The sequence below is a fragment of the Pleurodeles waltl genome, chromosome 6 (assembly GCF_031143425.1).
Source record: "Pleurodeles waltl isolate 20211129_DDA chromosome 6, aPleWal1.hap1.20221129, whole genome shotgun sequence".
Classification (NCBI taxonomy): Eukaryota; Metazoa; Chordata; class Amphibia; order Caudata; family Salamandridae; genus Pleurodeles; species Pleurodeles waltl.
In genome coordinates, this window is record NC_090445.1 from 334,731,287 (window position 1) to 334,758,366 (window position 27,080).

General features: G+C 45.7%; 1 protein-coding gene across 1 annotated transcript in view; it reads left to right on the top strand.

Moving 5' to 3' along the window:
* CARMIL3 (capping protein regulator and myosin 1 linker 3) overlaps positions 1–27,080 on the top strand; it is a 1,220,401-nt gene that overhangs the window by 870,875 nt on the left and 322,446 nt on the right. The window contains exons 30-31 of the mRNA XM_069238205.1: positions 11,238–11,301; positions 11,535–11,749. Of these exons, the coding sequence (XP_069094306.1) occupies positions 11,238–11,301; positions 11,535–11,749 (279 nt within the window). The remainder of the gene's footprint in view (positions 1–11,237; positions 11,302–11,534; positions 11,750–27,080) is intronic.

Here is a 27,080-nt window from a genome sequence, read left to right on the forward strand (position 1 = left end):
TTTGGTGGACCATGCCACCCGTTACCCAGAGGCAATCCCTCTGAGGACCGTAACTACACCGGTGGTGGCCAGAACCCTGATGGGGATATTTACATGTGTGGGATTCCCCAAGGAAATAGTGTCTGACAGAGGCACTAACTTCATGTCTGCATACATGAAGTCTCTGTGGGATGCGTGTGGTGTAACTTACAAGTTCACCACACCCTATCACCCCCAGGCTAATGGTCTTGTGGAGAGATTCAACAAGACCCTGAAAGGCATGATTGGTGGCCTCCCTGAGGCCATGAGGCGTAAGTGGGACGTCCTCTTACCATGCCTTCTCTTTGCTTACAGAGAGGTCCCCCAGAGGGGGGTAGGGTTCAGTCCCTTTGAGCTTCTCTACGGGTACCCTGTCAGGGGACCCTTAAGCATTGTCCAGGAGGGATTGGAGAAAGCTCCAAAGACACCCCCTCAGGATGTGGTCAGCTATATGTTGGCCCTCCGCAACCAGATGACCCGCTTCTGGAAAGAGGCCCAAAGTAACCTTGAGGCCAGTCAAGAGGTAATGAAACACTGGTATGACCAGAAGGCCACCCTGGTAGAGTTTCAACCTGGAGACAAAGGGGGTCATTCTAACCCTGGCGGTAAAAACCGCCAGGGCGAATGACCGCGGTAGCACCGCCAACAGGCTGGCGGTGCACCGCTGGGCATTCTGACCGCGGCGGTTCAGCCGCAGCCAGAAACGGAAAGTCGGCGGTGTACCGCCGACTTTCCGCTGCCCTTGAGAATACTCATGGGGATTCTGACACCCCCTACCGCCATCCTGTTCCTGGCGGGTCTCCCGCCAGGAACAGGATGGCGGTAGGGGGTGCCGCGGGGCCCCCGTAAGAGGGCCCCAAAAAGAATTTCAGTGTCTGCCTAGCAGACAATGAAATTTGCGACGGGTGGTACTGCACCCGTCGCACTCCAGCAACTCCGCCGGCTCCATTCGGAGCCGGCTTCATCGTTGCTGGGTCTTTCCCGCTGTGCTGGCGGGCGGCCTATTGGCGGTCGCCCGCCAGCACAGCGGGAAAGCCAGAATGGCCGCCGCGGTCTTGTGACTGCGGTGCGGTCATTTGGCGGTAACCGCATGGCGGGCGGCGCGGTTAGAATCACCGCCAAAGTGTGGGTAACGGAGCCATTAGAGCCCAGAGCTCTCCAGGACCGCTGGTCTGGCCCATTTGAAATAAAGGAGCGGAAAGGGGAGGCCACTTACCTAGTGGACCTCCAAACCCCTAGGAATCCCCTAAGGGTGCTCCATGTGAACCGACTAAAAGCTCATTTTGAGAGGTCGGAGATCAACATGCTTCTGGTCACGGATGAGGGAACGGAAGAGGAGAGTGAACCTCTCCCCGACCTCCTCTCTGCCCAAGAAGGTGATGGGTCAGTAAGCGGGGTCATTCTGTCTGACTCCCTGACTCTAAACCAGAAAGGAGACTGCTATGAGCTGTTGGAGCAGTTCTCCCCCCTGTTCTCCCTTACTCCTGGACTGACCCACCTCTGTGTTCATGATATTGACACTGGTGACAGTCACCCTGTGAAGAACAAAATTTACAGGTTGTCGGATAAGGTGAAGGCCAGCATCAAGGAGGAGGTCTCCAAGATGTTGACTCTAGGGGTTATCGAGAAATCCAGTAGTCCCTGGGCCAGCCCAGTGGTGTTGGTCCCTAAGGCTACTGCCCCAGGTGCGAAGCCAGAACTCCGGTTCTGTGTGGACTACCGGGGTCTCAACTCAGTCACACGGACTGATGCTCACCCCATCCCCCGAGCTGATGAGCTTGTGGACAGGCTAGGCGCTGCCAAGTTCCTGAGTACGTTTGATCTTACTTCAGGGTACTGGCAGATCGCCCTGACTGAGGGGGCCAAGGAAAGATCTGCATTCTCAACCCCTGATGGCCATTACCAGTTCCGGGTGATGCCGTTTGGGTTGAAAAATGCCCCCGCTACCTTCCAACGGTTGGTTAACGCGGTCCTAGCTGGCAAGGATGCCTTCTGTGCAGCCTACCTGGATGGCATAGCTGTCTACAGTTCCAGCTGGGAGGAACACCTGCTTCACCTCAAGGAGGTGCTTCAGGCCCTGCAACAGGCAGGCCTGACCATCAAGGCCAGTAAGTGCCAGATTGGGCAGGGTTCCGTGGTGTACTTGGGACACCTAGTGGGTGGTGGCAAGGTGCAGCCACTCCAGGCCAAGATTGAAACTATCAAGGCCTGGCAACCACCACGAACGCAGACTGAGGTGAGAGCCTTTCTAGGCCTCACCGGATACTACCGCAGATTTGTCAAGGGCTATGGTACCATTGTAACACCCTTGACAGAACTCACTTCCAAGAAACAACCTAGGTTGGTGAATTGGACAGAGGCTTGTCAGAAAGCCTTTGACGCCCTGAAGGAAGCCATGTGCACGGCCCCCGTACTCATGGCCCCTGACTACTCCCAGGAATTTATCGTGCAGACAGACGCTTCAGAGCATGGCATAGGGGCAGTCCTAGCACAGCTGAATGAGGAGGGCAGAGATCAACCGGTAGTCTTTATTAGCAGAAGGCTATTACCACGGGAACAGAGGTGGAGTGCTATTGAGAGAGAAGCTTTTGCTGTGGTCTGGGCACTGAAGAAGCTAAGACCCTACCTGTTTGGGACTCACTTCCGGGTTCAGACAGACCACAGGCCCCTCAGATGGCTCATGCAGATGAGGGGTGAGAATCCAAAACTCTTGAGGTGGTCCATTTCCCTACAGGGGATGGACTTTAAGGTGGAACATCGCCCAGGGGTTGACCACGCCAATGCTGATGGTCTCTCCAGGAACTTCCGCCTTAGCGATGAGAGCTCCCAGGAGGTCGGGTAGCTCTCCCCACTTTTAGCTGGGGGGGACACATGTTAGACCTGACAGCCTTAGGGTAGTCACCCCTAACTTTTTGCCTGCCTCCCTCGACTTTTTGGACACTGTTTTTGCTGGTTTATAGACTCTGCGCACTTTACCCCTGCTAACCAGGGCTAAAGTGCATATGCTCTCCCCCCTAAAACATGGTAACCTGGAATCATACCTGATTGGACTATTAATTTACTTATAAGTCCCTAGTAAGGTGCACTCTATGTGCCTAGGGCTGGTAAATTAAATGCTACTAGTGGGCCAGCAGCACTGGTTGTGCCACCCACTTAAATAACCCCTTCTCCTTGTCTCAGGCCTGCCATTGCAAGGCCTGTGTGTGCAGTTTCACTGCCACATCGACTTGGCATTTAAAAGTTCTTGCCAAGCCTAGAACTCCCCTTTTTCTACATATAAGTCACCCTTAATGTGTGCCCTAGGTAACCCCTGGGGCAGGGTGCTGTGAAAGTAAAAGGCAGGACATGTACCTATGTAGTTATATGTAGTGTAAACACTCCTAAATTCATTTTCACACTACTGTGAGGCCTGCTCCCTTCATAGGCTAACATTGGGGCTGCCCTCATACACTGTTGAAGTGGCAGCTGCTGATCTGAAAGGAGCAGGAAGGTCATATTTAGTATGGCCAGAATGGTAATACAAAATCCTACTGACTGGTGAAGTCGGATTTAATATTACTATTCTAGAAATGCCACTTTTAGAAAGTGAGCATTTCTTTGCACTTAAATCCTTCTGTGCCTTACAATCCACGTCTGGCTGGGCTTGGTTGACAGCTCCTTGTGCATTCACTCAGACACACCCCAAACACAGGGTACTCAGCCTCACTTGCATACATCTGCATTTTGAATGGGTCTTCCTGGGCTGGGAGGGTGGAGGGCCTGCTCTCACACAAAGGACTGCCACACCCCCTACTGGGACCCTGGCAGACAGGATTGAACTGAAAGGGGACCTGGTGCACTTCTTACCCACTCTTTGAAGTCTCCCCCACTTCAAAGGCACATTTGGGTATAAAACAGGGCCTCTGCCCTACCTCATCAGACACTTGCTGGAGAAGAAACCTGAACCAGAAACTACATCCTGCCAAGAAGAACTGCCTGGCTGCTCAAAGGACTCACCTGTCTGCTTTCTAGAAAGGACTGCTGCCTTGCTGTTGCCCTGCTGCCTTGCTGAACTCTTGTCTGGCTGTGAAAGTGCTCTCCAAGGGCTTGGATAGAGCTTGCCTCCTGTTCCTTGAAGTCTCAGGACCAAAAAGACTTCTCTCTTTTACTTGGACGCTCCGTGCGCCGAAAAGTTCGACGCACAGCTTGTTTCGCGGCGAGAAAAACGCCGCACTCCGACGCTGATCGATGCGACGCTCTTGGGACGATCGAAGATCCGACGCACGGCCTCGCAAGGACAACGCCGCCCGACCTCTAGAGGAGAAATCGACGCGACGCCTGCCGTGAGATCGTAATTTCAACGCACAGCCCCGCAGATCGAAGTCTAGAGGAGAAATCAACGCGACGCCTGCCGTGAGATCGTAATTTCGACGCGCAGCCCCGCAGACCGACGCGCAGCCGGAGAACAAGCAGGAAAATCCACGCACAGACCCGGGACATCTGGTAATCCCCGCGATCCACAGAAAAAGACTGTCCGCGCGCCAGAAAACGACGCCGACTTCCCCGCATGGAAAATAACGACGCAAGTCCGTGTGTGCTGGGGAGAAATCGACGCACACACCCTTTTTCCACGCACCTCTTCTCTTGTGGCCCTCTGAGGAGATTATTCCACTCCCAACCAGGTACTTGTGCTTGAAAGAGACTTTGTTTATATTCTAAAGACTTAAGACACTTTATATCACTTCTCTGCGATATTCCTACATTTTTCCATTGCAACTTTATTCTTTTTTGACCTACAATTATCCTGATAAATATTATATATTTTTCTAAACACTGTGTGGTGTATTTCTGTGGTGCTATATGGTGGTATTGTATGATTTATTGCACAAATACTTTTACACATTGCCTTCTAAGTTAAGCCTGACTGCTCGTGCCAAGCTACCAGAGGGTGGGCACAGGATAATCTTGGATAGTGTGTGACTTACCCTGACTAGAGTGAGGGCTTTTGCTTGGACAGAGGGTAACCTGACTGCCAACAAAAAAACCCATTTCTAACAATAGTCAACTCTTGTCCATTTGAAAATGTGACCTTTTTCAAGGATTGCCCTATTTTACAAGCCTTACAATTATTAAATTTAAAGAAACCCTTTTGTCTCTCCTCTAACCAATTACAATCTCTTTCTAGGACAAAATGACTTTTTACTATCATATCCTTTATACTGGGCGCTCTCTTATATGAAAATAATGGCTTAGAGCCAACTAAGAGTCCTAAATCTGAATCCCTGCTGATAATCGTCCAGTGTTTACATAGGATATTGTTTATGAAAGTGCTTTCTTTGGTGTATTGCATTATCATTCTGAATGTTTCTTTTGAATTCTTATCTTTGTTATGAAACAAGAAATCCTCTCGATTTTTAGATTGAATCACATTTAAGTTTTTCTTAAGGATGTTCTCATTGTATCCTCAAATTTTAAATCTTTCATAAGTTTCATAACATTTTAAAATTGAATCTTTTTCATTGGAACAGTTTCTTCTCATTCTAATAAATTCACCCAGAGGAATACTGTTGATTAAAGATTTAGGGTGAAAACCTTTTCCATGTAATATACTGTTGCATGCAGTTTATTTCCGAAATACTGTTGTTTCAATTTTATCATTCTCAATGTAAATAGTGATGTCTAAAAAATTAATCGATGTTTGACTTGTTTCACAAGTAAATTTAAGACCTACTTCATTGTCATTGAGAATGTTAAAATATTGTATGAATTCATCCTTTGATCCATTCCAGATAATAAAAAGATCATCTATAAAGCAAACCCAAAGTAATGCTTTTTCAGCATATTCCTCATTGTTTTTGCTCCACGCTATCTCTCTTTCCCACCAACCCATTACCAAGTTGGCATATTTTGGCGAAAATAAAATTCCCATAGCGGTACCACATAATTGATGATAAATCTCATGGTTAAAGATACAAATGTTGTTTTTCAAACACATGTCAATCATGTCTAATACCATTTTAGAGTGCTCTAACTCTGAAATATTGCGTTGTTTTAAAAAATATTCGCAAGCATTTAACCCAATTTCATGGTTGATCGATGTGTAAAGAGAGACTACATCTATTGTAACCAGTAGGTAACTTGGGTGCCAATCCAAATCCAATAGAATTTTTAGAAGATCTCCAGAGTCCTTAATATATGAGCTCAAAAGGTATTACAATGGGAGCTAAATAAATGTCTACATAATTAGAAACTCTTTCAAACAATGAGTCGCATGCAGAAACTATTGGCCTTCCTGGTGGTAATGTCAATGATTTATGAATTTTCGGCAAGAAATAAATCGTAGGTAAAGTTGGATTCTCTTTTTTCAGAAAAGTATATTCCTCACGATCAAGTAGCAATTGTTGATGCCACATGTCCAATTTAGTATGCAAAAGAAAAGTCAGCTTTCTAATAGGATTTTTTGTCAACTTTCTGTATTCAATTGGATTATTTAATTGCCTGTAGGCTTCCCTCATATAATCAGATGTATTCAAGATGACAACATTTCCTCCTTTATCTGCTGGTTTAATTATAATCCGGTTATTTTCCATCATGTTTTTTAATGCCAGGCGTTCATTTTTTTTCAAATTTTCCATATTCTTTCCTCGTCTTTTATTTTGTAAACGTTCCAAGTCTTCTAAGACTAATTCTGAGTACAGATCTATTTTATTGGAGATAAAATCGGGCAAAACTTTGATTTATCTTTTAGACCAGATGATGTATGGCGTTTACTATTAACATTTAGTTGTTGTAAAAAAAAATTGTTGAATAAGATTAATCACTACCGCCATCAAACTACCCCTTTAAAATCATTTATTGTCCTAGGCAGTAGAATCCTTGCACTAATGCATTTCCCCGGAATATGGACAAAATACATTCACTATAAGAGTTTCCATCATACGTTTTAAATGACCTAGTAACTTCCATTATTCATTTACAATGTCTGAAACTACAAAGAGTCTGAACTAAGAGAGGGACCCGGATCCAGGAACTAATGGATGCAAATTATCAGCTGTTCCAGTCAGTTCAAGAATAGTAACTCTACAAAGGAGCTCTGGTAATTCTGGAAGGTACCCTCAGAACATCTATTTAAACTTGGTGTGACATCAGTGTCAGAGATGTGAGATTTTACACAAAAGAAGACATACCTGGTTATATGTAAATTGTTGGTGGATAAACTTAAAAGAAGATATATTTTTATATATACTTATGTATTCTGCATGTGTTCAAGTGAAATATCAAAAACAAAATCTTGGTTATTTCCATCAATTCCTTGCACCTGAATGACCTTGGTCACAGATTTCTGTTGATAATTTAACTGATTTAACACATTCAAAGAAAAGGAACATAATAATTTTCATCACCGATTATATGCCAAAGATTGCCCCTTTTATTTGTCATACAGAAGTACCAACAGCCAAAGAAGTTGCTTCTCTATTTTCAACACCAGTATAATGATTACATATTTTGATGAATATGATGATACTTGATAGAGGATCGCTATTTACATATAAATTCTGGATAGACTTGTCACACATTCTTCACGTTCAACCCTCTCTGTCTTCAGCTTACCTCCCTCAGAAGGACAGCCACACCAAACATGTCTATCAGTATTTGAAGCACTTTCTTCACTGTTGTGCACATAATCAAAAGGAACACTTAGCTGATTATCTTGCCACAGCTGAATGTGTCTATAACAATGACACTTTCTTCTTCCAAAACACTAGTCCATACTTAACTTTATACACTTTCCAACCAGCAAGTATGCCTCTGTAAATAGTGGTCAGTCAGCCATCTGCAATAATGTCATATGTTCAACGACTTTATATAAGTAGTAGACAGGTACTGGAATAATGCAATGGGTAGGGACAGCTGTCTGGCATCATCAGGGCAGCATCAAGTGCAAATGCTGATCAAAAAATGGGCAGATCCCTAGAAGTCTTAAAATATCACAGCCAGCTGTCGTTTCGAGGCATGAAGAGTCATAGTAAACCATTGTACCACAGAAGAGTCTATTAACTGTAACAGCACCAGCAGCAACAGCCCCAGGAGACCTATTATCTACAATACTGTCTGCAGCATGAATGGAAAAAACCTGGCAGTGGCCCAGGCAGTTCACTGCATCATATTCACAAAAGGTGAGCCTGATTTCCAACTTTCCGCACTGCTGAATATATATTTATGTCTGGTGATGATCACTGTTCTGATTAAAACATGAATCTTTGAAATACCTTATGCTGGAGGAGAAACAATGTCCTTATCTCTTACTATGTTCTCCAGTGACTGCTTTCTTTTAAACATGCACATAGGGCTCTCTCTGGTCCTACTCAATGGCTTACCTATTAGCTATCATATTTACACTAATGTTTCAAAATCTATGTATTGTCCTTTATGGGAAGAGGAATTCACAACACATTTACCTCACTGTCCAAGGCTTGGATGCTTTTCATGAGGTGAGGGCTACTAAACAGGCACTGTTTTACAGCATTTCAGTAATGTCAATCAATCAATGGAGAGGTATTTGTAGAGCACTGCTTACCACCCAAGTGAGTATCCAGGCGCTTGCTGCCATTGATAGTCGGAAAGCCAGGTCTCGAGTCTCTTCCTGAAGTTGTCTAGTGATGGCGCGGTGCGTAGGTAGAGAGGGAGGGCATTCCAGGCTTTGGCGGCAAGGTGGGAGAAGGAGCATCTGCCTGAGCGGCATCTTCGAATGTGTGGGATTCAGGTGAAGGTGTGGTGTGCGAAGCAAGGTTTCTGGGAGGTTGGTGGAAGTGCAGGCGGTGGTTGAGGTAGGTGGGACCTTGGTCGTGATGGGCCTGGTAGTTGTGGGTTAGGAGTTTGAAGTGACATTTTTCCTGGATCTGGAACCAGTGGAGGTCCACAGTTGCTGGGTGATGTGAATTCTCTTGGGTAGGTTGAGGATTAGCCTGCTAGCTGCATTCTGGATCATCTGGAGTGTTTGCATGAGTTTGGTGGTGGTGCCTGCGTAGGATGTGTTGCTGTAGTCTAGTCGGCTAGTGATGAGGGCCTGGGTCACTGTCTTTCTGGTGCAGACGGGGAACCATTTGAAGACTTTGCGGAGCATGCAGTGTGTGAGGAGGCATGCTGAGGAGATGGCATTGACCTGACATCTCATGGAGAGCTCACTGTCGAGGATGATGCAGAGGTTGAGTGTGTGGTCCTTAGGAGTATGAGTGGGTCCGAGTTCCGATGGCTACCACGAGTCGTTACACAGGGACGTGTGTCTCCTGAAGATCAGAACTTCAATCTTGTCCGTGTTGAGCTTCAAGCAGTTGTCCCTCATCCAGGTAGATACGTTCTTCATGCAGTTGTGGACGTTGTTTTTTGTTCGGTGGGGTCTGCTGAGAGTGAGAGGATGAGCTAAGTGTCATTGGGGTCTGAGATGATGATATTGTGTGATATGACTATGTCCGCAGGTGGTGTCATTTAGATATTGAAGAGGTTTGGGCTGAGGGATGAGCCTTGAGGGACGCCGCAGATGGTGGGCTAGGCTTGCAAGGTGAAGGGTGAAGACGGACTCTCTGGATGCGCCCTGTGAGGAAGGTCGCCATCTATCTGAGTGCATCGCCTGTGATTCCTATCTGGCGTAGTTGGTTGATGAGTGTGTTGTGTGAGATGGTGTCAAATGCTGCGGGTAAGTCGAGTAGGCTGCTGATATCTTCTGTTGTGGTAAAGAGGCTGTCCCTGTGCTGTCATTGGCTCTGCAGCCTGATTGGGATGGGTCAAATATGTTGTTCCTCTGCAGGAGCTCGGTGAGTTGGAGGTTGTGGCCTTTTCCACGGTTTTGGTGGGAAAAGGGAGCAGAGATATAGGGAGGTAGTTCTAGAGTTCACTGTGGTCTGCATAGGGTTTCTGGAGGAGGGTCTGATCTTGGTGTGTTTCCAGGCTTTGGGGAAGGTTGCTGTAGCTAACAAAGCTTTGAGTGTGGTGGCAAGTTGGTGGCCAATCTCGTCTCTCCCGAGGTTGAAAAGCCGGTGTGGGCAGGGGTCAGTGGGTGCTCCGGAGTGGATGGAGTTCATGAGTGAGGATGTGTTTGGTGTGCTGAGTTGCTCCCAGGTGGTGAGCAGGTGGGTGGCAGCGGTGGTCATTGGGATGTTGAGGAAGTTGGAGGGTTGGGGATCAAAGCTTTTAAAAATGCTCTGAATTTTGTTGTGCAAATGGTTGGCAAAGGCGTTGCAGAGTTCTTGCAAGGAAGGGATCGAGTTTTCAGTGGCCGACTGGCACGTAAACTCTCTGACGATGGAGAAGAGTTCCTTAGTTTGGTTGCCACTGGTTTCAATGCAGCGGGTTAGGGCTTCCTTTTTAGTGGCCTTGATTAGGCAGTAGTAGTTGTTGAGGGCAGTTTTGAAGGCGTCTCGGTCAGTGAGGTTCTTGCTCATGCTCCATCTTCTATCCAGGTGTTTTCTCCTGCGTTTGGCTGCCCTGAGTTCTGGGGTGTACCAACCGGTGTGTTTGGTGGGTCTGTGGGATTTGGGTGGTTTGATTGTAGCGCCTTTGTCAGTGGCATGTGTGATCCAGTTGTTGAAATTCTATATTGCCTGATCTAGGATGGTGGTGACATTTGGCCGTGTTGTCCTGAGGGCGTTGGTCCATTGTTGCTGGGTAACCTTGATCTAGCTGTGAAAGGGGTACTGGTGCAGTTGTGGGCAGTGCAGGTGGGAGGGACCGGCGAGGGGGAAGTGAACTATGAAGTGGTCGGACGAGGTGTGGCTGTATCGTGTTCTGCTGCTGGATGAGAAAATGGAATCCAGCGTGTGTCCGGCTTTGTGAGTGCAGTTTGTAACCAGCTGCTTGAGACCGATGTTGTCTAATCTTGTGTTCTCTTATGTTATTCATAGTTAGCTTTGGAGTCAACCCTTTGACAAGGAAGAACACAATCATGGCAATCAATAAACTATACCAATGATGCAGAGTTGTATTTACAGGTATATAACTAGTTTTCTCTGATTCATGCACAATCACAGCACATTCCAAGCTGCTGCCTAGTATTGGTAGTAGCCATTTACTGTTGCTGCTTGGACATTCTATTTTGCATACCCACCCAGAAAAGAAAAAATTGCTAGTGTTGTTGTTTCTAAAACAAATACAGTGTATAAACTGACATGTGCATTTGGACCTACTTTTTGATTGTCTTATTGCTAAATTGGTGTAATACTGTTCATGTTGTTTCTGTCTTACAGGATACAATTGCAATCAAGAGGCAGTTGCACAGCAGAAAGATACGTCCAGTGTCTGCCTTCATCAGTAAGCATACAGGCCTCCCTCTATAGTGTTTCATTTTCCTTTCATTGTTATTCTTCAGTCATATTAACCAACTCAAGTTTAAATTCTCCCTCCTGTTTGTTGTGTCTGTGTTACCCTGTCTGGCTCTGCTATCTGTTTACTGTTTCATGTCCATGCTTCCATGTTATGTTTCCATATCTCAGGGACTATTGCACCCTCTAATCTTGTATGTTTCTGACTCTCTTTCTTTTCAGGTGTGAGTGAGCAGGAACTGGACCGCCACACAATGGAAATGGAGTCTCCCTCAGGCTGGTTTTCTTCTTCCACCAGTAGCCAATATTCCCGCTCAAGGAGCACTTCCTTTGAGGCCCTAGTGGACCTTCCTACTGAAGGTGCCAAACTGGAACACCAAACAAGGGGTCGGCCAAGGCCACGAAGGAATATCCGCCAGACTTCTAGCAAGCGAAGTGTGAGTTTTGCACAGGAGTTTGCTTTTTAGTCTCTTGAGTTATAAAAATCAGGAAATGCTTTGGGAGAGGTTTATTTTTGTGGGTCCTTCCCACAAATGATGCCATGGGAATTAGTATAAAAATGTATTGGTAAATGACAAGAGGATCCAGAAGCTTGGAAATATTTGGAACAACTCCATAAGTTGAAGAGGTGGGAGTTGTAGGCCCAGACTCCAAGAGGTAAACCAGGTCCTCTGAACGCTTGGCTGGTGCTGTGGACCACTTTCCTGAACCAAGAAACACTTCTGAAAGTAAGTGTGACAGTGTTACCTTGTGGGTAGCCTGAACTCTGGATGTTGCGCCTTTCCAATGTGACCTTTTTTTTAACCCTTTGAGAACCAGTTGCTTCTATGCGCTAGAAAACATTAATTCTTTAAAAATTCATACCTCCCATTTCTCTTATCTGTTTTTAATCATTGTGGTGTTATTTTAAAGATAAGATTTTTAGTGAGTTTTGTGTTTCACTTATTTACTATTTTGTGATTTTTAAATGCTTTACAAACCTGTCTCCTAAGTTAAGCCTTGTCGCTCGTTGCCAAGCTAGCAAGGGTTGAGCTGGGTTTAATTTATTGAGACCTAACTGGACCTAAGTGGAGGTTAGTAGCTATTGCTAAGTGTAGGTACTTACCTGCCCGTACCAATAATCCACTTTCCAACACTCCACCTTCTGGATCCAAAAGGAATGTTGTTGTTCTGCTTTGACCGCACAAAAGAATTCCGGGTGGATGACCGACTCTATGTAAGTACGTCGGGCCAAAGGAAGGCTGTGCAGAAATAAACCATCTCCCAGTAAATTGTTCTCAAAGTAATGATCTGCTATGCATTGGCCAAAAGGTAACCACCTGAGGGCTTGTGTGCACATTCTACCAGTGCCAGAGCTGTGTTAGCTTGCAGAGTTCCAGCCCTGGATATCTGTCAGGCTGCAGCCTGAGCTTAATTGCACACGTTCATGAAGCCCTACTGCTTGGACAGTTAGGTCACTCAGGATGGGCATATTGCCCTTCAGTCATGCAGGACTTCCTGGTCTATGGTAGGTTCACAGACACACCTTAGGGGAGGCGTTGCTTGAGCATCTATTCTAAGTAAATTAATCTATGGCTAGGCAGACCCTCCAGTGTTTTGCAGTTTCGCAAATCTTTTATGCATGACAAAATTGACCAAGCTGCACAAAGCCCACAGAGTCATGTCCGGTGCTGCAAAATAACACAAAAGTGTTGCTTCTCTGATTTATTAATAGTTTTATTGCTTCACAAACCTTAAAAGAGCAATCCACACTCGGCTTTCATATGCTGTTGTGCCAGCGGCACTGAATTTTTCACTTTGAGAAGGCACAGGCAGTCTTCCCCCCATAAGGACTGTCCCTAGATTTGTTGTGCAGATCGAAGCCTGGCAGACAGCGAATGCTAGCATTGGCCCTCATTTGCAACAAATGTGCGTCACACTCAGCTTTATTGCATCCATCCCCCCCCCCCCCCCCCCCCCCCCCCCAAGGAAAACAATATTGTCCCTAGTTGAGGCTCAACTGGTAATGTCAAAAGAAGACTGTTGGGTGAGTGAAGTCAGCTATATTTTGAAAAATCATCATTGTTGGCAACAATTTTGAGCACATTTTTTAAAAAATGCAGTGGCATTACATGTAAAGTCATCAACAGTGCTGATTTATTTAAGAGCAGTACTTTATTAGAACATTTACTTTGATTTAGTGTAACAGGAATGAAAGCTTAAAGTTTTTGTAATGGTACTGCTCTATAAACAAAACGGGAGTGTTTGTTAAATTACAACACAATACAGATTCAAGAAATTTACCTTTCTTTTCTTTTATACAAATGTGAAGCAATTAATCTGTAGCTGTACTGCATGAAGATGGGGCATCTCACTAAACCAGTGATTAGTCAGTTGTCATGAGTCCACCACAGATGGCGTTTGTTGTTATAGGTAGGACAACATTATAATCAATCAATCCACATACAAGAGAGACGTTGGTATTGTGCACATTCTGAACTCACATGTTTGAATGTGCTCTCATACCTGGCAATGGACAAAAATGAGGATCAGTGAAAAGGTATCTGCCTAAGATCACACAATTTGGTCAAGCCGGACGTTGGAGCATTATTACAGCAAACAGAATACATGTTTTTGTGTACAGCGCACATCCGGAACACACACATTTGAAGGTGCTCTTGTGTCTGGTAATGAACTAAAAGGAGAATCAATGAAATAAAGCATTTGCCTAAGATCACATCATTTGTTCAAGCAGGAAGCTGGGATTGATCCCTGATTTATTTTTCAGTTTCATGCTGCATCAGCGAGTAAATGGATACCTCTTTCTCCCATTAAAGGTTCAAACTTTGGGCCAGATGTATCAAATGTTTTTACCCATTCTGTGTCTATGGGAAAATGTGTTTGTACATATGGCCCTTTGTCTTTAAATTTCGCATGCTGACATTAGAGCATGGGTGACAGGCCACATGTGATTAGAAGAACACACACCATGTTTTTTTTTCCCTGCAGATTCCCATTTTATTAGTGATAACTATGAAATGTCACTAGAATAAAGTGCTGCAAAAAACGCGATAGTCTGAAGCAAAATTTCCATTTGTTTACCGCAGAATTTCCTGATCCATGCTGCAATATCCTGGGCGATCTGGTTTGAAGGCTCTTATCAGATGAACAAGCTACTTACCTTAAAGCCTTATCTGGTAGAGACTCTATTTACCTACAGATTCCTTACCAACCCTCCCATCCTCCCCGCTATGCAACCTTATTAGAGGATGAGGGTTTTCCTTTCCAAAAGGCCCTAGAAACTCACACCAGTGGTAAGTCTTCATTTTGACTCTGTGATCCAGGCCTGGAAAGTCACAAAAATGAGCTGACTCCAGCATGTCGAGGTCACACCTACGTAGGTACTATGTACGTCACTTCCAGAACGGACGATGCTGATGCAAATCTGAACTATGCCACCTTCCAGTGCTCAATGGTACTGCTTGAAAGAATTCACATTCATTCTGACTCCTGAGGATAATTCTCTGGTGAGGAATCTGTGGCTAGGTAGAGTCTCTACCAGATATGGAATTACCAAATGTAAGTAACTTGTTCGTACATACCTGGACAATTAATTGGAGTGGAGTATCTTCCGCTGGTTGCAGAACACCTTCTGCACATGATGACCCTTCTCCATGACTAGGGCTTTACCCTTAATTACCAGAAATCTTATGTCACTCCCACACAGACACTAACCTTAATTGAGGTAGTCCTGGGCACTCTCCCTCAGAGGATTTTAGATTTTCAGGAGCTGATTAAGACATTTTTGACATAAATCCCAGTTCTATGTGTCTCATATTTGCTTTGTTTCATGGCCTTGTGCATCCTGGTAGGGGCAAACACCAGATGGGGGATGCAGGCCCTCCAGAGGTGCATAAGGAAGGAGTCACTCTAACATCAAGGGGCTATTTTGGGTCAAATACTTGTGTTTAAATCAGTTCACCCTGATTTGTACTGATCGTTAGAACCTCCAAACTATTGGTGGGTTATCTTAACAGTCCTTCGTGGACACAGACTACCATGGTCACATGCTGTGGTGCTATGGTGCTTACCTGGGAGACATTAAGGCTCAGGGCTTCTGGTCTGCATTGTAGCAGCATCTGCCCATAAACATGCTGGTGCCTTGGTGGTCTGTCTTGTTAAGACACGATGGTGAGAGCCTGTGATCCTGTGTGGGAAGGCAATTAATTGTCTTGGGCAGTCCGTGCAGTGATAGTCTATTTTCCTTGTAGCTGTTTGTCTTGCAGATTCCCTCAACCTGAGAGAAGACACTCTCAGTCATGTGTCACTGAAGGATCGTGAGTAGGAACTACACCTCAGATTGAAGAAGGTAATCTTCTCCAAATTGGGGTCTCCCTCTACGCATCTCTTTACCCCAGCCCAAAAATAGAAGTGTCTTCAGTTGTGTGCCATAAAGTAAACTCTAAATGGTTGTCTGGTGACACCTTCTCGATCTGCTGGTCTTAAGGCATGCTGTGCATGTTTCCACCAATTACACTTCTTCATGCGGAAGGTGTAGAAATATCAAGCACAGTTGACCCTGATTGTCCGAGACTGGGCAAGGAGAACCTGGTATGCCAATCAATTGCCACTCCACTCAGCATTATAACGCCTCTTCCTCTTCTGGGTAGGGTAGAGCTGCTTTTGCAGCAAGATGATCGGGTCCTCCTTCCTAATATCCAGTTGTTGCAGGCACACGCAATGTGATTGAACTGTTCTACCTAAAGTCATCACGCCTCCCAGATGAATTTGTGGATGTCTTCTTGTTGCCACAAATCCTGCTAAGAAATCCATTTATGGGGGTTGCTGAATTAAATTTGTTCCGCTGTGCGAGCGTTTTAAAATCTCACCTTTCTGACATCCTGCGATTCGCTCCATCTCTTGCTCATCATGATCTGGAAGTGATACAGTTAGGGATATTTAGATGTCCTTTCTGCCTTCCTATGTTTTCCTTGCAATCCCTCTTGTTTTAGATTGTCACTAGTAGCTTTTTTTCTAAAATCACACTCTGTTCATTGTTGCTTAGTGGGATTTTAATCTTGTGTTGCCTTTCTCAATGGCGTCCCCATTCAAGTTGCTACACGGTTGTTTGTTTTGGCTTTCCAATTTGAAGATAGTATTATTTGTGCCACTGATTTGAGCCCATAGAACTGGCGAACTTCAGTCGTCTCAATTTTTTGACCTTACAGGGTTTTCTTTTGGGATAAGTTGCTCCTTCATACCTCCTCATCTTTTCGTTTTACTGTGGTATTTGCCTTTCACCTGGGCCAGTCCATTACTGTTCCATTATTTTTCCCTGCTCCTCATTACACCAAAGAGGAGGAGAAGCTGCATAGACTGGACACAGACAATCACACATTACAGGAGAGGGATTAATTAGCTTTTTGTGAGCTTAAATGGGTAAGTCGGGGAGCCAAACACACCATTCTCCTTGGGCCATCATCCTCTATATCTAGATCTGTTATGCCTTAACTAAATGAGACCCTGCAGAGGGTATGTGCACCCTCTCCACTAGGGCCACTGCTCCTACAATGGCTCTCAGTACAGGTGGTCTGGTGGCAGGCATCTGCCTGGTAGCCACATGTTCAGCCCTGTAGGCTTTCTTCTAAACATTACTGCCTTTAAGCTCAGGCACACAGAGACAGGTACTTTCCTAGGCATGTGTTGCATGACTTATTGGTTGATTGGCACTACTTAATCCCACCTACCAGGGAGATATTGCTTTGTGCCTCACTAATAGCTTGGGAAATTACTTTGGGAATGTTTTCTGGAATCCTAGGGCAGAAAGCAGTACTGGGGCTCAGATTGCACTAACTAGAACCTTTTACCACCAGTGTTTAGGGACTTTAACCTGCAATATTACAATAACCTACAAAACTGAGCACCCAAGTACACCTGTTTTGACATAACCATCCGGACAGTGAAGTTAAGCAGTCCAAGGATTTCTCGGGAGTCGGTGTGGGCTAGAAGGTCAGAACTCAATGAGAAATTGAATAAGACATCCAGAAATAATATGTTTAGACAGTTCTTTCTTCTAAAAGAAAAAGTACTTTACTTCTGGCATGCAACACACCTGTACATAATCTTCATAGAGTATTTCATTTGGTGCACAGTTATCAAGTAACAATAACTGTACTCCCAGGAAAGCTTTCAAGGGGTAGTGCAGTGCAAGTCTTAACCTTTTTCCTCATGTGGTAATGAGATGTAAGTGTCTGCTAGGTGTTTATCCAGGTTTTGCTGACCCCTCTCCATATCTAAATCTTTCCCAAAGCAAGATTTTCCTCTTCCCTAGACCCCACCCAGATATTTCACCCTTGCACCTTCCTGTCTTTTGGTTGGCTGTGTTAGCAGGCCAGGCTAGCAGGATGAAGGCAAGCACTACTCCAGGTGGTTTGTGCCCTCACATGGACCGCAAGCAAGAATGGACTGGCCCAAGTGTCGTTGTAGCGGTCCTTGCATGTTGTGAACGCCTTTGTTGTTTAAACGTATTAAATATGTGTAGTACCAGCGCCGGTCATGAAGAGGTCATGCTTGTGTTGCCCTAATTGTGTTCCAGTCAATATTCATTGAGGGACCTTTCTCAGACACCAACACAGGCCCAGCACCCAAACAAAACTAACCAAGTCCACCCCTGATTGTAGCTGTGATACAGAAGTATAGGTTGATGCTCCTGCTTTATGTGGGGAGATATTCTTGGCCTGGTACAACACCTCTTTCGGTGCTTCATTTCTTGAGATGAAACTGTCAAATGCACTCACATCTTTCCTGCACCAATCAGTCATAGGCACTGTGTTTTCTCTGGCTGGAAACCTGTAAGCTATGTTTATACTTTCCAAAGGGGGCTTTTGCTTCTGTAGGGTTACTCATGTCTCATAGCTTCCCTCTAGGCCTACCAGTGCTGGTCATTCTTCCAAGTCAATGTACAGCTTCAGATCATCCTGCACCATCGTCTGCTATTCCCACTATTCTAATCACAGTCTTCCTCATACAAGTGTATTCCTAATGACTCTTCAAAGCAGTAAATACATATCTTCCTTCAAGGAAGGCCGAAGACTGCTCTTCCTGGCAGGCTGTAGAAATCCCCAGGTCCTTATAATTGATAAAGGAGAGTTAGCGGTCAATACCTCAAGTCTGGAACATAGAGAGTCTCCTTTGTCTGGGGACCCTGGGTTCCGGTAGATAAGTCTTGGAACATTGTCTGGTATCAGAAACCACTAACCTTGTAATCTTGTAATCTGAATCCAACTCGAGTGATGCACTTTTCCACTCATTACCTGACCCACCATATTGACATTAGTAGACACGGGAAAGGGGAATGGGATAGGAGAGAAAACAGCGATACTGGATATTACCACTGTGACTTCTCACTGCTGGGCCCTGATATCTGCAGGTGAGAATAGTCATTTAAAGAAAAACAAAATGCAGTTTAGTAATCTACAATGCAATGCAGCATTTAACCTTAACAATGAAAGCGTATACATTAAAAATATCTCTTTGTAACCAACTCTGAAGCATAACAAGATTTAAATAAATACCTGTAGCTTGCCAACCTTCCTTCTCTTTTGCAAAGATAACTATCTCGGGCTTTATGATATGCTGTCACTGACTGATTTAGATTCAAAATTTTCTCTTGTCTCTTGGGCCAACTGAAAATCATTAAACAATCATTAATAGTCTGTGATGCCTATTGTGAACAACATATGTATCACTTGCTAAATACCACGTTTGCCTTGTATGCACATTGATATATACATACATAAGTAATCCTAATGTTGATGCTAAACGTCTCCCGTTTCTTCACAGCAAAACCCAAAGTTAAAAAAATGTAAGCGATCCTAAAAGTCCTAAACTACTAAGGCCCAATGTGTAATCAATATTTTGAAGTTTGTTATCCAACTCAGCTTTATTTCCAGAATAACTCTCTGTATTCAAGCTTTCCTTCATCAAGCTCTGAATTAAGTAACTGCTCTACCTAAGCAAGTTACGAATCCAAAAGGTATGGTATGGCTGCAGCCTAATTATAACATGGTTGCCTAGCAAGAATGCTGTGAAACACAAAGGAATTCATACCCAATAATCCAGGGGTTCTCCACCATCTCCAAGCATTGTGAAAGTTCAAGGATTCTTGGGATTTGTAATTCTCTTGTTACTTTACCCCATCCTGATGGAACTGTATTGGCTCCCCTTGTTGGCCCACACCGTGTTCCAAACTAGGTACATTAATTACAAAGCTGTCTCGACCAGCACTTATCTTACAGACAAGCTCACGATCTGTGGTAAATCTCAGCACACTCGCAACCAGGACACTGACAGACTGTAGACTAAGATATGTAGGAAAGAAAAACAAGAAAGCAGACCTTTTCAATCTACACCCAGGATGCGTAACGACATCCTTATATCCATCAGGACCTCCCCAACACTGCTCCAATTTACGTAAGAGTTGAACAGTAACCTCTTTGAAGAACACTAAATCACAAGGCATTAGCTATCTACGACACAGGTTCCTCTCCTCTTACTCGTTGACAGTATGCTTGTCTTTAACCATGTACAGTACAGTGCTCCACTGCCATTTGGCTAGGTTGGCGCTGTAGAAATACCGTATACTTCTACACAGCCATACAGGCTGAAGCAACACACTGTGAACATGGCCAGCCTTTCCATGCTGGAACTAATCTTGGCACAAACAGGTTTGGAGAACTGCATCCTCACACTTGTGGAGCCATTATCGGTATGTTTGTTGACTTGGTTTCTGACATGTGAGGCCTTATTACATTTATGGCACACTTTCCTTGTTTGTGCCATGGTACACCTTTAAATCGGTGCACCATGTGCAAACAAGAAAAGTGTGCTGTATTACTGTGAATGCGCTTCCCCCAGAGCAGCCGCGAACTCATGCTACCCTAGGGGCATCAAATTCAAGTGAAAAACAGAGTGGATGCTTCAAAGCTGCTCTGTGTTTCACAGTGCAGATGACAACCCGGCTGCTCTTTAAATAGGGGAGATCCCCTTGCAGGCGGGTGCAGTGAGTGACAGCACCTGCCTGCAAGGGGATGTCTGGGGGGTCCATGGGGCCCCCTTTCTACCCCTCAGAGGAGTCCCTTTAGGAGGTACACTGGAAGTGTACCACCTTTTTGTGGTGCACTTTCAGTGCACCTCCTAAAGACGTTTGCTTTTGTGCCTGTGTCCATAAATGGCACAGGCACAGAGGCAGATTGATTCCCTCATTTATATAGAACCACTCTCCCATCCAAATGAGGAAACACCCTCTAATGATAGCACTGGTGCTATCTTTATTATAGAAGGGGCCGTAGAAGCATCTGTGTCCCCTTCTGTAATACCAAATTGCTCTAGGGGTGCACAAAGCAGGTACACATGTCTATTGCCTCCCGGGACACTCTTTGTAATACAGCCCCAGGTATTTTTTTGCTCCATACTGCAGCAGAGGTATTTAATAAGTCAGTCTCTGTGACCTTTTCAGACAGTTACTGCCTTTTGCTCATTCTTCAAAGACTGCTCCAATCACAGTTTTCATCTTGCGGTGTCAGCAGGAGGGTGGGAGTCTCCTCTCAGAGGAGGGCCTACAATAATGCACAAACGAGAGAGAGATGTACTATTAGAAATTAGGCTATTAGCTCAAAGGGGGTGCACCCACCTCAAGCAATCATTACAGTCCTTGTCAGGATGAATCACTGAAGTCAATAAGTCAACCTGAGCTCAACCACCTAATAGGTATTGCACAGAGCAGACAGCCTTAAACTTAGAGGCAACATGTAACATATCTAAGAAGTACTCAAACAATAATGAAGTTGAAATGCTGAACATGAAAAATCCCAAAATCAATTAGAAAAATAGAGTAACATTTAAAAAACAAAATTACACCTAAAAACAAAAATCCCACATGGGGAACCAGAGATATGCATTTTTAAGGTTTTAAGTAGAAATAGGGCTAAGAACAAAGTCAATGGTCATGGTAGAAAGGACTTTGAGTGCAACTTGATGCTGACCATGATGGAGCATGAGTCAGATACACTAACCAGGTTCATCTTGGTCAAAGATTTGACCTTCTCACTTTAGAACTTTAAGTCTCATCCACCACAGGAGTAGACTTCTAAAGGCCCCAAATATCTCAGGAGAGGCACTAAGAGACTCACCAAGTGGCAGGCAGAGGCCACTAGTCAGCTTGGCAGTTTCAGGAAAAGGCCTTTTGTATCTTGTTGCATCCCTGTAGCTTTACCAGGAGGCCAGCCTATTGACTCTTGGAATTCACTTAGCCCTGGATACAAGAGCAGATTCGGCCTTCTAAGGTCTTCTCAGGATACAGGCAGCAGGTTCAGTAATGTTCTGAAGTGGGTTTGTTCCTAGAGATGCCACATTTATGCCTGATTTAAATTAGTGGGTTGGAATGACCACTGGGGGCACCCTAACCAATGGGGTATGGGTTCCCGGGGATAACCTTACCCATTGTGAGCATTTTCAAGATGGCCAAGCTCTTCAGCAACACTAGGCCTGGGATCTGAGGGGTGGGTATGTGTGTGGGGAATGTACTGTGGTAATCCCAGTGTCCTTTCACATGTAACACTAAAAATAAATTACACAGTTCCTTTATAACCCACAATCTCAGAGACAGGCGTTTGGTACAACTAAAGCTGAGTGTTGAGTAATCGGAGAGAGGATACTCACAAATGTGTTTTAGCAATCTTTTTCTCTCCTTTGAAGTGCTCCCCAAATGTCATATGAAAAACCCCAGCAGACCTGTCAAGCTGGTCTTGACAGTCCAGCAAGATCTGACACTGTGATTTCAACAAGAGGTCCATGTGATGGAGACTGGTCTGGCTGGGAGGACAAAAGAAGGGTGCAGGCCTGGGTGTTAGTTACATCTGCTTGTGACAAGAGAGGCCTCTTTGAGGTTAATCAAGTCCCTGGGCCCAGCCCACAAACTGTCCTATCAACATCACCTTCCCATACCCAAGGCCTTTTGTCCCTCATCTGGGAGCAAGTTCATACCCCTTTCATGCCTATTGAAATGCTAATTTCTGTCTGGCAGAAGTTAGAGAGCAAAATGCAGATTTAGTTTCCAGAACCTTCAAGAAGGGGAAAGTTATCTTTCTAAAAGTTACTTTTCCATTATATCTAAGAAAAAAAAATCAGACTTCACCACTGAATAAGATTTTTCTGTAACTATAAAAATAGTTGCTTAATTTATTTTTCTAGCTAGTCCCATACCCGAGAGACATTATTCACATTTAATTTTGCATCCCAGTGCTTTCCTATGGAATAGCCAACTCTGCTACACTGAAAATAGCTTTCAGGGCTTTTTCACTGTAAGTACATATCTGATAGAGACTTCTAGTTACATATTCCTTACCTTTGAATTCTCTCCAGGCATCAGACTGGCTCCAGAAGGTTTTCTAGAACAGTACCAGTACGTGCCAGTAGGTGGTGCCCTCCGAGTCCCTCATCAGCATTGTCTGTGTCAGAAATGACGTTGCCGGTCCTAATATGCGCCAATATCAGTTCCCAGGTTCGTCAACATCAGCTCTTTTCTTTCTGCACCAGCCAGCGCTGATCCGAAGAGAGCTACCCTTCAGTCATTTTTTGACTGGTCTTTTTTTTACTTTAGTCAAGCTTTTTTCAAGAATTTCTCATGGTGTGTTGAGGGATGTCTTCTATGAAGGCAGGTTTCAAGCTCTGCGGATCCTGTCATCAAGTGATGTCCGTGACAGATCCACACCTTGTGTGTTTGTGGTGTTTGGAGCGCGACCAGGACCCAAAGTCATGCTCAGAATGCTGGGCCATGCATCCGAAGGCTTTGAGGGAGTGGTCCCTGAAGCTGATGGTGGCCCAGTACACGACTCCACGCAGGTCGAGGCCTGGGACAAGTGCAAGGTCCCCGGACCGGTCTTGGTATACAAAGTCATCGTCGTCCCATTCAGAAGTCCTCGGGTGATTAGGTAAGTGGAAGTACAAGAAGAAATCCAAGAACAAATCCAAGAAGTCGAAGTTCTCTTCCACTTCTCCTTGTCCATTGGCCGAAGTGAGGAGGGAGCACCGACTTTCTTGGTCTTGTTCTGTGGAATCTGTGCCTGGCCGACTCCATGCCTCCCCGAATTTCCAGGAGCCGGAGCAGCCCTTGCCCAACTTAAAGAATTTAGGAGACCACGCACCTCATTTTTGGGCAGTCCAACCCTGCTGAAGCGCCTTTGGACCCCACAGGGTTGAAGGAAGCTCCTGCCCCTTCTGCGCTGGTGGCTCCGGCACCAAGGGGCTCTCAGGGATCCAGTCCTGGATCCAGATCGGTGCAGGTCATAACACTATGAGCTTCCCCAACGCTGGTCCCAATGCCGATGCTCCAGGCGGCACTGTCCCCGTTGTAATTCCCGACTATAACACAAAGCTGGATGGGCGTTGCCCAACTCCAGTGCTGGCAGGAGCTCTGCCTGCTCACTCGGATCCTGAGCCCTATTTCTCTGGGCTAGTCCTTGGGGAAGAATTGGAGTGGTTGCTTGACCCTTTAGAATAGCAGACTTATGAGAGTGAAATGGACTGGCGTGAGGACTTGGATGAAGCCAGCAAATTGGGCACATCTCCAGATACTGCCATTCTTTCTCTCCCTACCGTGGCTACTGAAGAGGAACCTTCTTATGCTATGGTGGTGAGGAGGATGGCTGTGGTCCTGGACCTTCAACTGCCCTCAGTGACCATGAAGACTAATCTCTTGACCAGAAGTGCTGCAATCAGGAGCTTCTACCTTATAACACCTGCTCCCATTCTATGATGCCCTCAATGGCATGCTACTGGGTACCTAGAAAAAAACCAGCACAGGAGCTCCTGTGAACAGGATGATTGCCCACCGCCATCACCTGGTACCCGGGGACCCAAGTTTCCTGACACAACACTCCACCCCTGAGAGCTTGGTGGTTGAAGCCTCTCTCACCCAAGGCACGTTCCCTACTGCTCCCCTGAACAGGTAATCTAAAAGGTTGGATTCATTTGGGAACAAGATGTTTTCTTCCACCAGCCTTGCATTGCACTCAGTGAACATTACATGCCTTTTGGGCCATTACTCTCATATGCTGTGGGATATGGTTGCCCATGAGAGAGATGCAGCAAAGTTCACAATTTGTTGCGGACTTGGCGCGAGCGACCTGCTAGGCTGAGCAGTTTCCACAACAGTCGCCCTAAAGTGCCACACCTGGCCGAAGACATCTGACTTTTTGGGGGATGTCCAGGCTTGTTTGATGGACATACCCTTCAATGGTACCCATCTCTTCGGAGACAAGCAGACTCACACTGAAACTCTTTAAGGATTCTCATGCTACGGCCAGAACCTTGGGCTTTGCGGTGGCCCCTCATCCCCCCAGACTGCCTTTCATAGATACTGAATGGGTTACCAACCACACCATTTGTCATCCAGCCACAGTTCCACGCATGCTGCCCAGCCTTTGTGTGGCCAAGGGTGCAGGACCCAGTGATCTTGTGAGTCAGGTGGTCAGTAGTCTGGTCAGTCCGCCCCCATTCCCCTCTACAGCAGCCTCCTTGTTTGCCTCCCCCTGAGGACTAGTTGGCGAGTGGATCCACCATCACCTGCCCTACTGGCAATCCATTATTTCAGGCAGGTGAGTTTTGCGGGTAGTCCAAAGGAGCGACTGCCTCCCCTTTGTGACTACCCCTCCAACCATGCCACCATCTTAAGATCAGATGACAGAGAATCATTTGTCCCTTCTCCGCAAGGAAGTTGGAGCGCTCCTGGTCAAAGGAGCCATAGTGAGGGTTCCAGTGGCAGAAGTACACTTTGGTTGCTATTTCCAGTACTTTGTGGTCCCCAAAAAGGACGAAGGTCCTCTCCCTTTCCTCGACCTTCGATCCCTCAGACGTTTCCTCAAGGAGGAGAAGTTCAAGATGCTCACGTTGGCTCAGGTCTTGTCTGCCCTGGACCCCAGAGACTGGATGAAGTGTTGGATTTGCAGGATGCTTACTTCCACATCCCTGTTTTACCTGCCCACAGACGTTACCTATGGTTCACAATAGGCGACAAGCACTTTCAGTTCATAGTGCTCTCCTTTGGTCTTACTAGTGGTTGCAGCTCACCTGTGACTGGCTGCTGAAGGCGATCTCACCCCAGGCTGTCGTTTTCCACCTCCAGACTACGACAGACCTCCTGCGTTTGCTGAGGTTCACTGTAAATGTGCTGCAGTCACACCTGACTCCCTCTTAAATGCTCTCTGTCATCTCAGCTCTTCGGGACACAGCGCGGTTTCGGGCTTATCCTCCTGAGTGGTGAGAGCAGGATATTCAGGCAATGATACCGATGTTTCAGCCTCCATCCTTGGATTTAGGTGAGAATGACTCTGAAGCTGCTGGGCCTCATGGCCTCATCCTGCTAGTGACACATGCCAGATGGCATATGCGGGCTCCGCAGTGGGACCTGAAGTTGCAGTGGGCGCAGCATCAGGAGAATCTCTCCGGCATCCTCCAGATCTCGGCAGGAACTGCGAAAGATCTGCAGTGGTTTTTTAACTAACCACGATTGGGCCAGAGGCATATCCTCTCCCTTCCTCAACCAGGTCTATCAGTGGTGACAGATGCGTTACTTCTGGGATGGGGTAGCCATCTGGGTGAGGTGGAAATCAGAGAATTCTGTTCTCCGGGGGAAACGGGACTCCACATCGACATGCTGGTGCTCCTTGGGATCCCGCTGGCATCAAAATCCTCTCCTACCTCTATCAAGGTAAAGATGGTGCCGGTGTTCACGGACTACACCACTACCATGTGGAACTGCAACAAGGAGGGCGGGTTGGGGTCGTGGACCCTTTGTCAGGAGGCTCTGCGCCTCTGGACGTGGCTGCAAAAGCAGGGCATATCCCTTGTGGTTCAACCGCTGGCTGCCTTTCTGACCGCCAGAGCAGACAAACGCAGCCAAAAATGTCTAGCTGTTCATGAATGGGGGTCTCTATCTCGAGGTGGCTCAAGGTGTCCTTCAGCAGTGGGTAGAGCCTTGGTTAGATCTGTTCACCTCTATCGAGAACTTACAATGTAAAAAGTTTTGTGCGCTGATTTTCCAAGGCAGCAATGGCTTGGAGACGCTTTTCTTCTTGAGTGGAACTCAGGCCTAGTATACGCCTTTCCACCCATATCAGCCCTGCCCAGAGATCTCAAGAAGATCTGGAATGACCAGGCCTGAATAATCCTTATGGCTATGCACTGGGAATGGAGAGTGTGGTATACTGAGCTGCTGAGCATGTCCATCGATCTTCTGATCAGGCTGCCTCTTCAGGAGAATCTTCTGTCACTACAGCAGGGGAGGAGTCTTCACCTAAACCTGTCCACTTACCGCCTTCTTGCGTGGAGATTGATCGTCAGTAGTTGACAGCTTGTTGCCTTTCCTTCTGAAGTCTGTAATATAATTTTGGCAGCCAGGCATGTATAACACTATAATTTGAAAAAATGTGTGGCATAGTGCACAGACAAGTCTGGTGACTCCTTTTCCGCCCCTTTCTATGAGGTTCTATTGTTCATTCTTTCCCTTGTCCAGCAGAGCTATCCTTTGCACATTCTTAAAGGATATTTGTCTGCTATTTCTGCTTTTCTGTGGTTCCTGATCAACCTTCCTTGTTTAAGTCTCCTATTATACATAGGTTCCTTAAAGGTCTTACTGATCTTTTTCCTCCATCCCCATTAATTATGCCCTGTTGTGATCTGAATTTGGTTCTGACTTTTTTGATGTGCGCTCCTTTCGAGCCTCTCCACAAT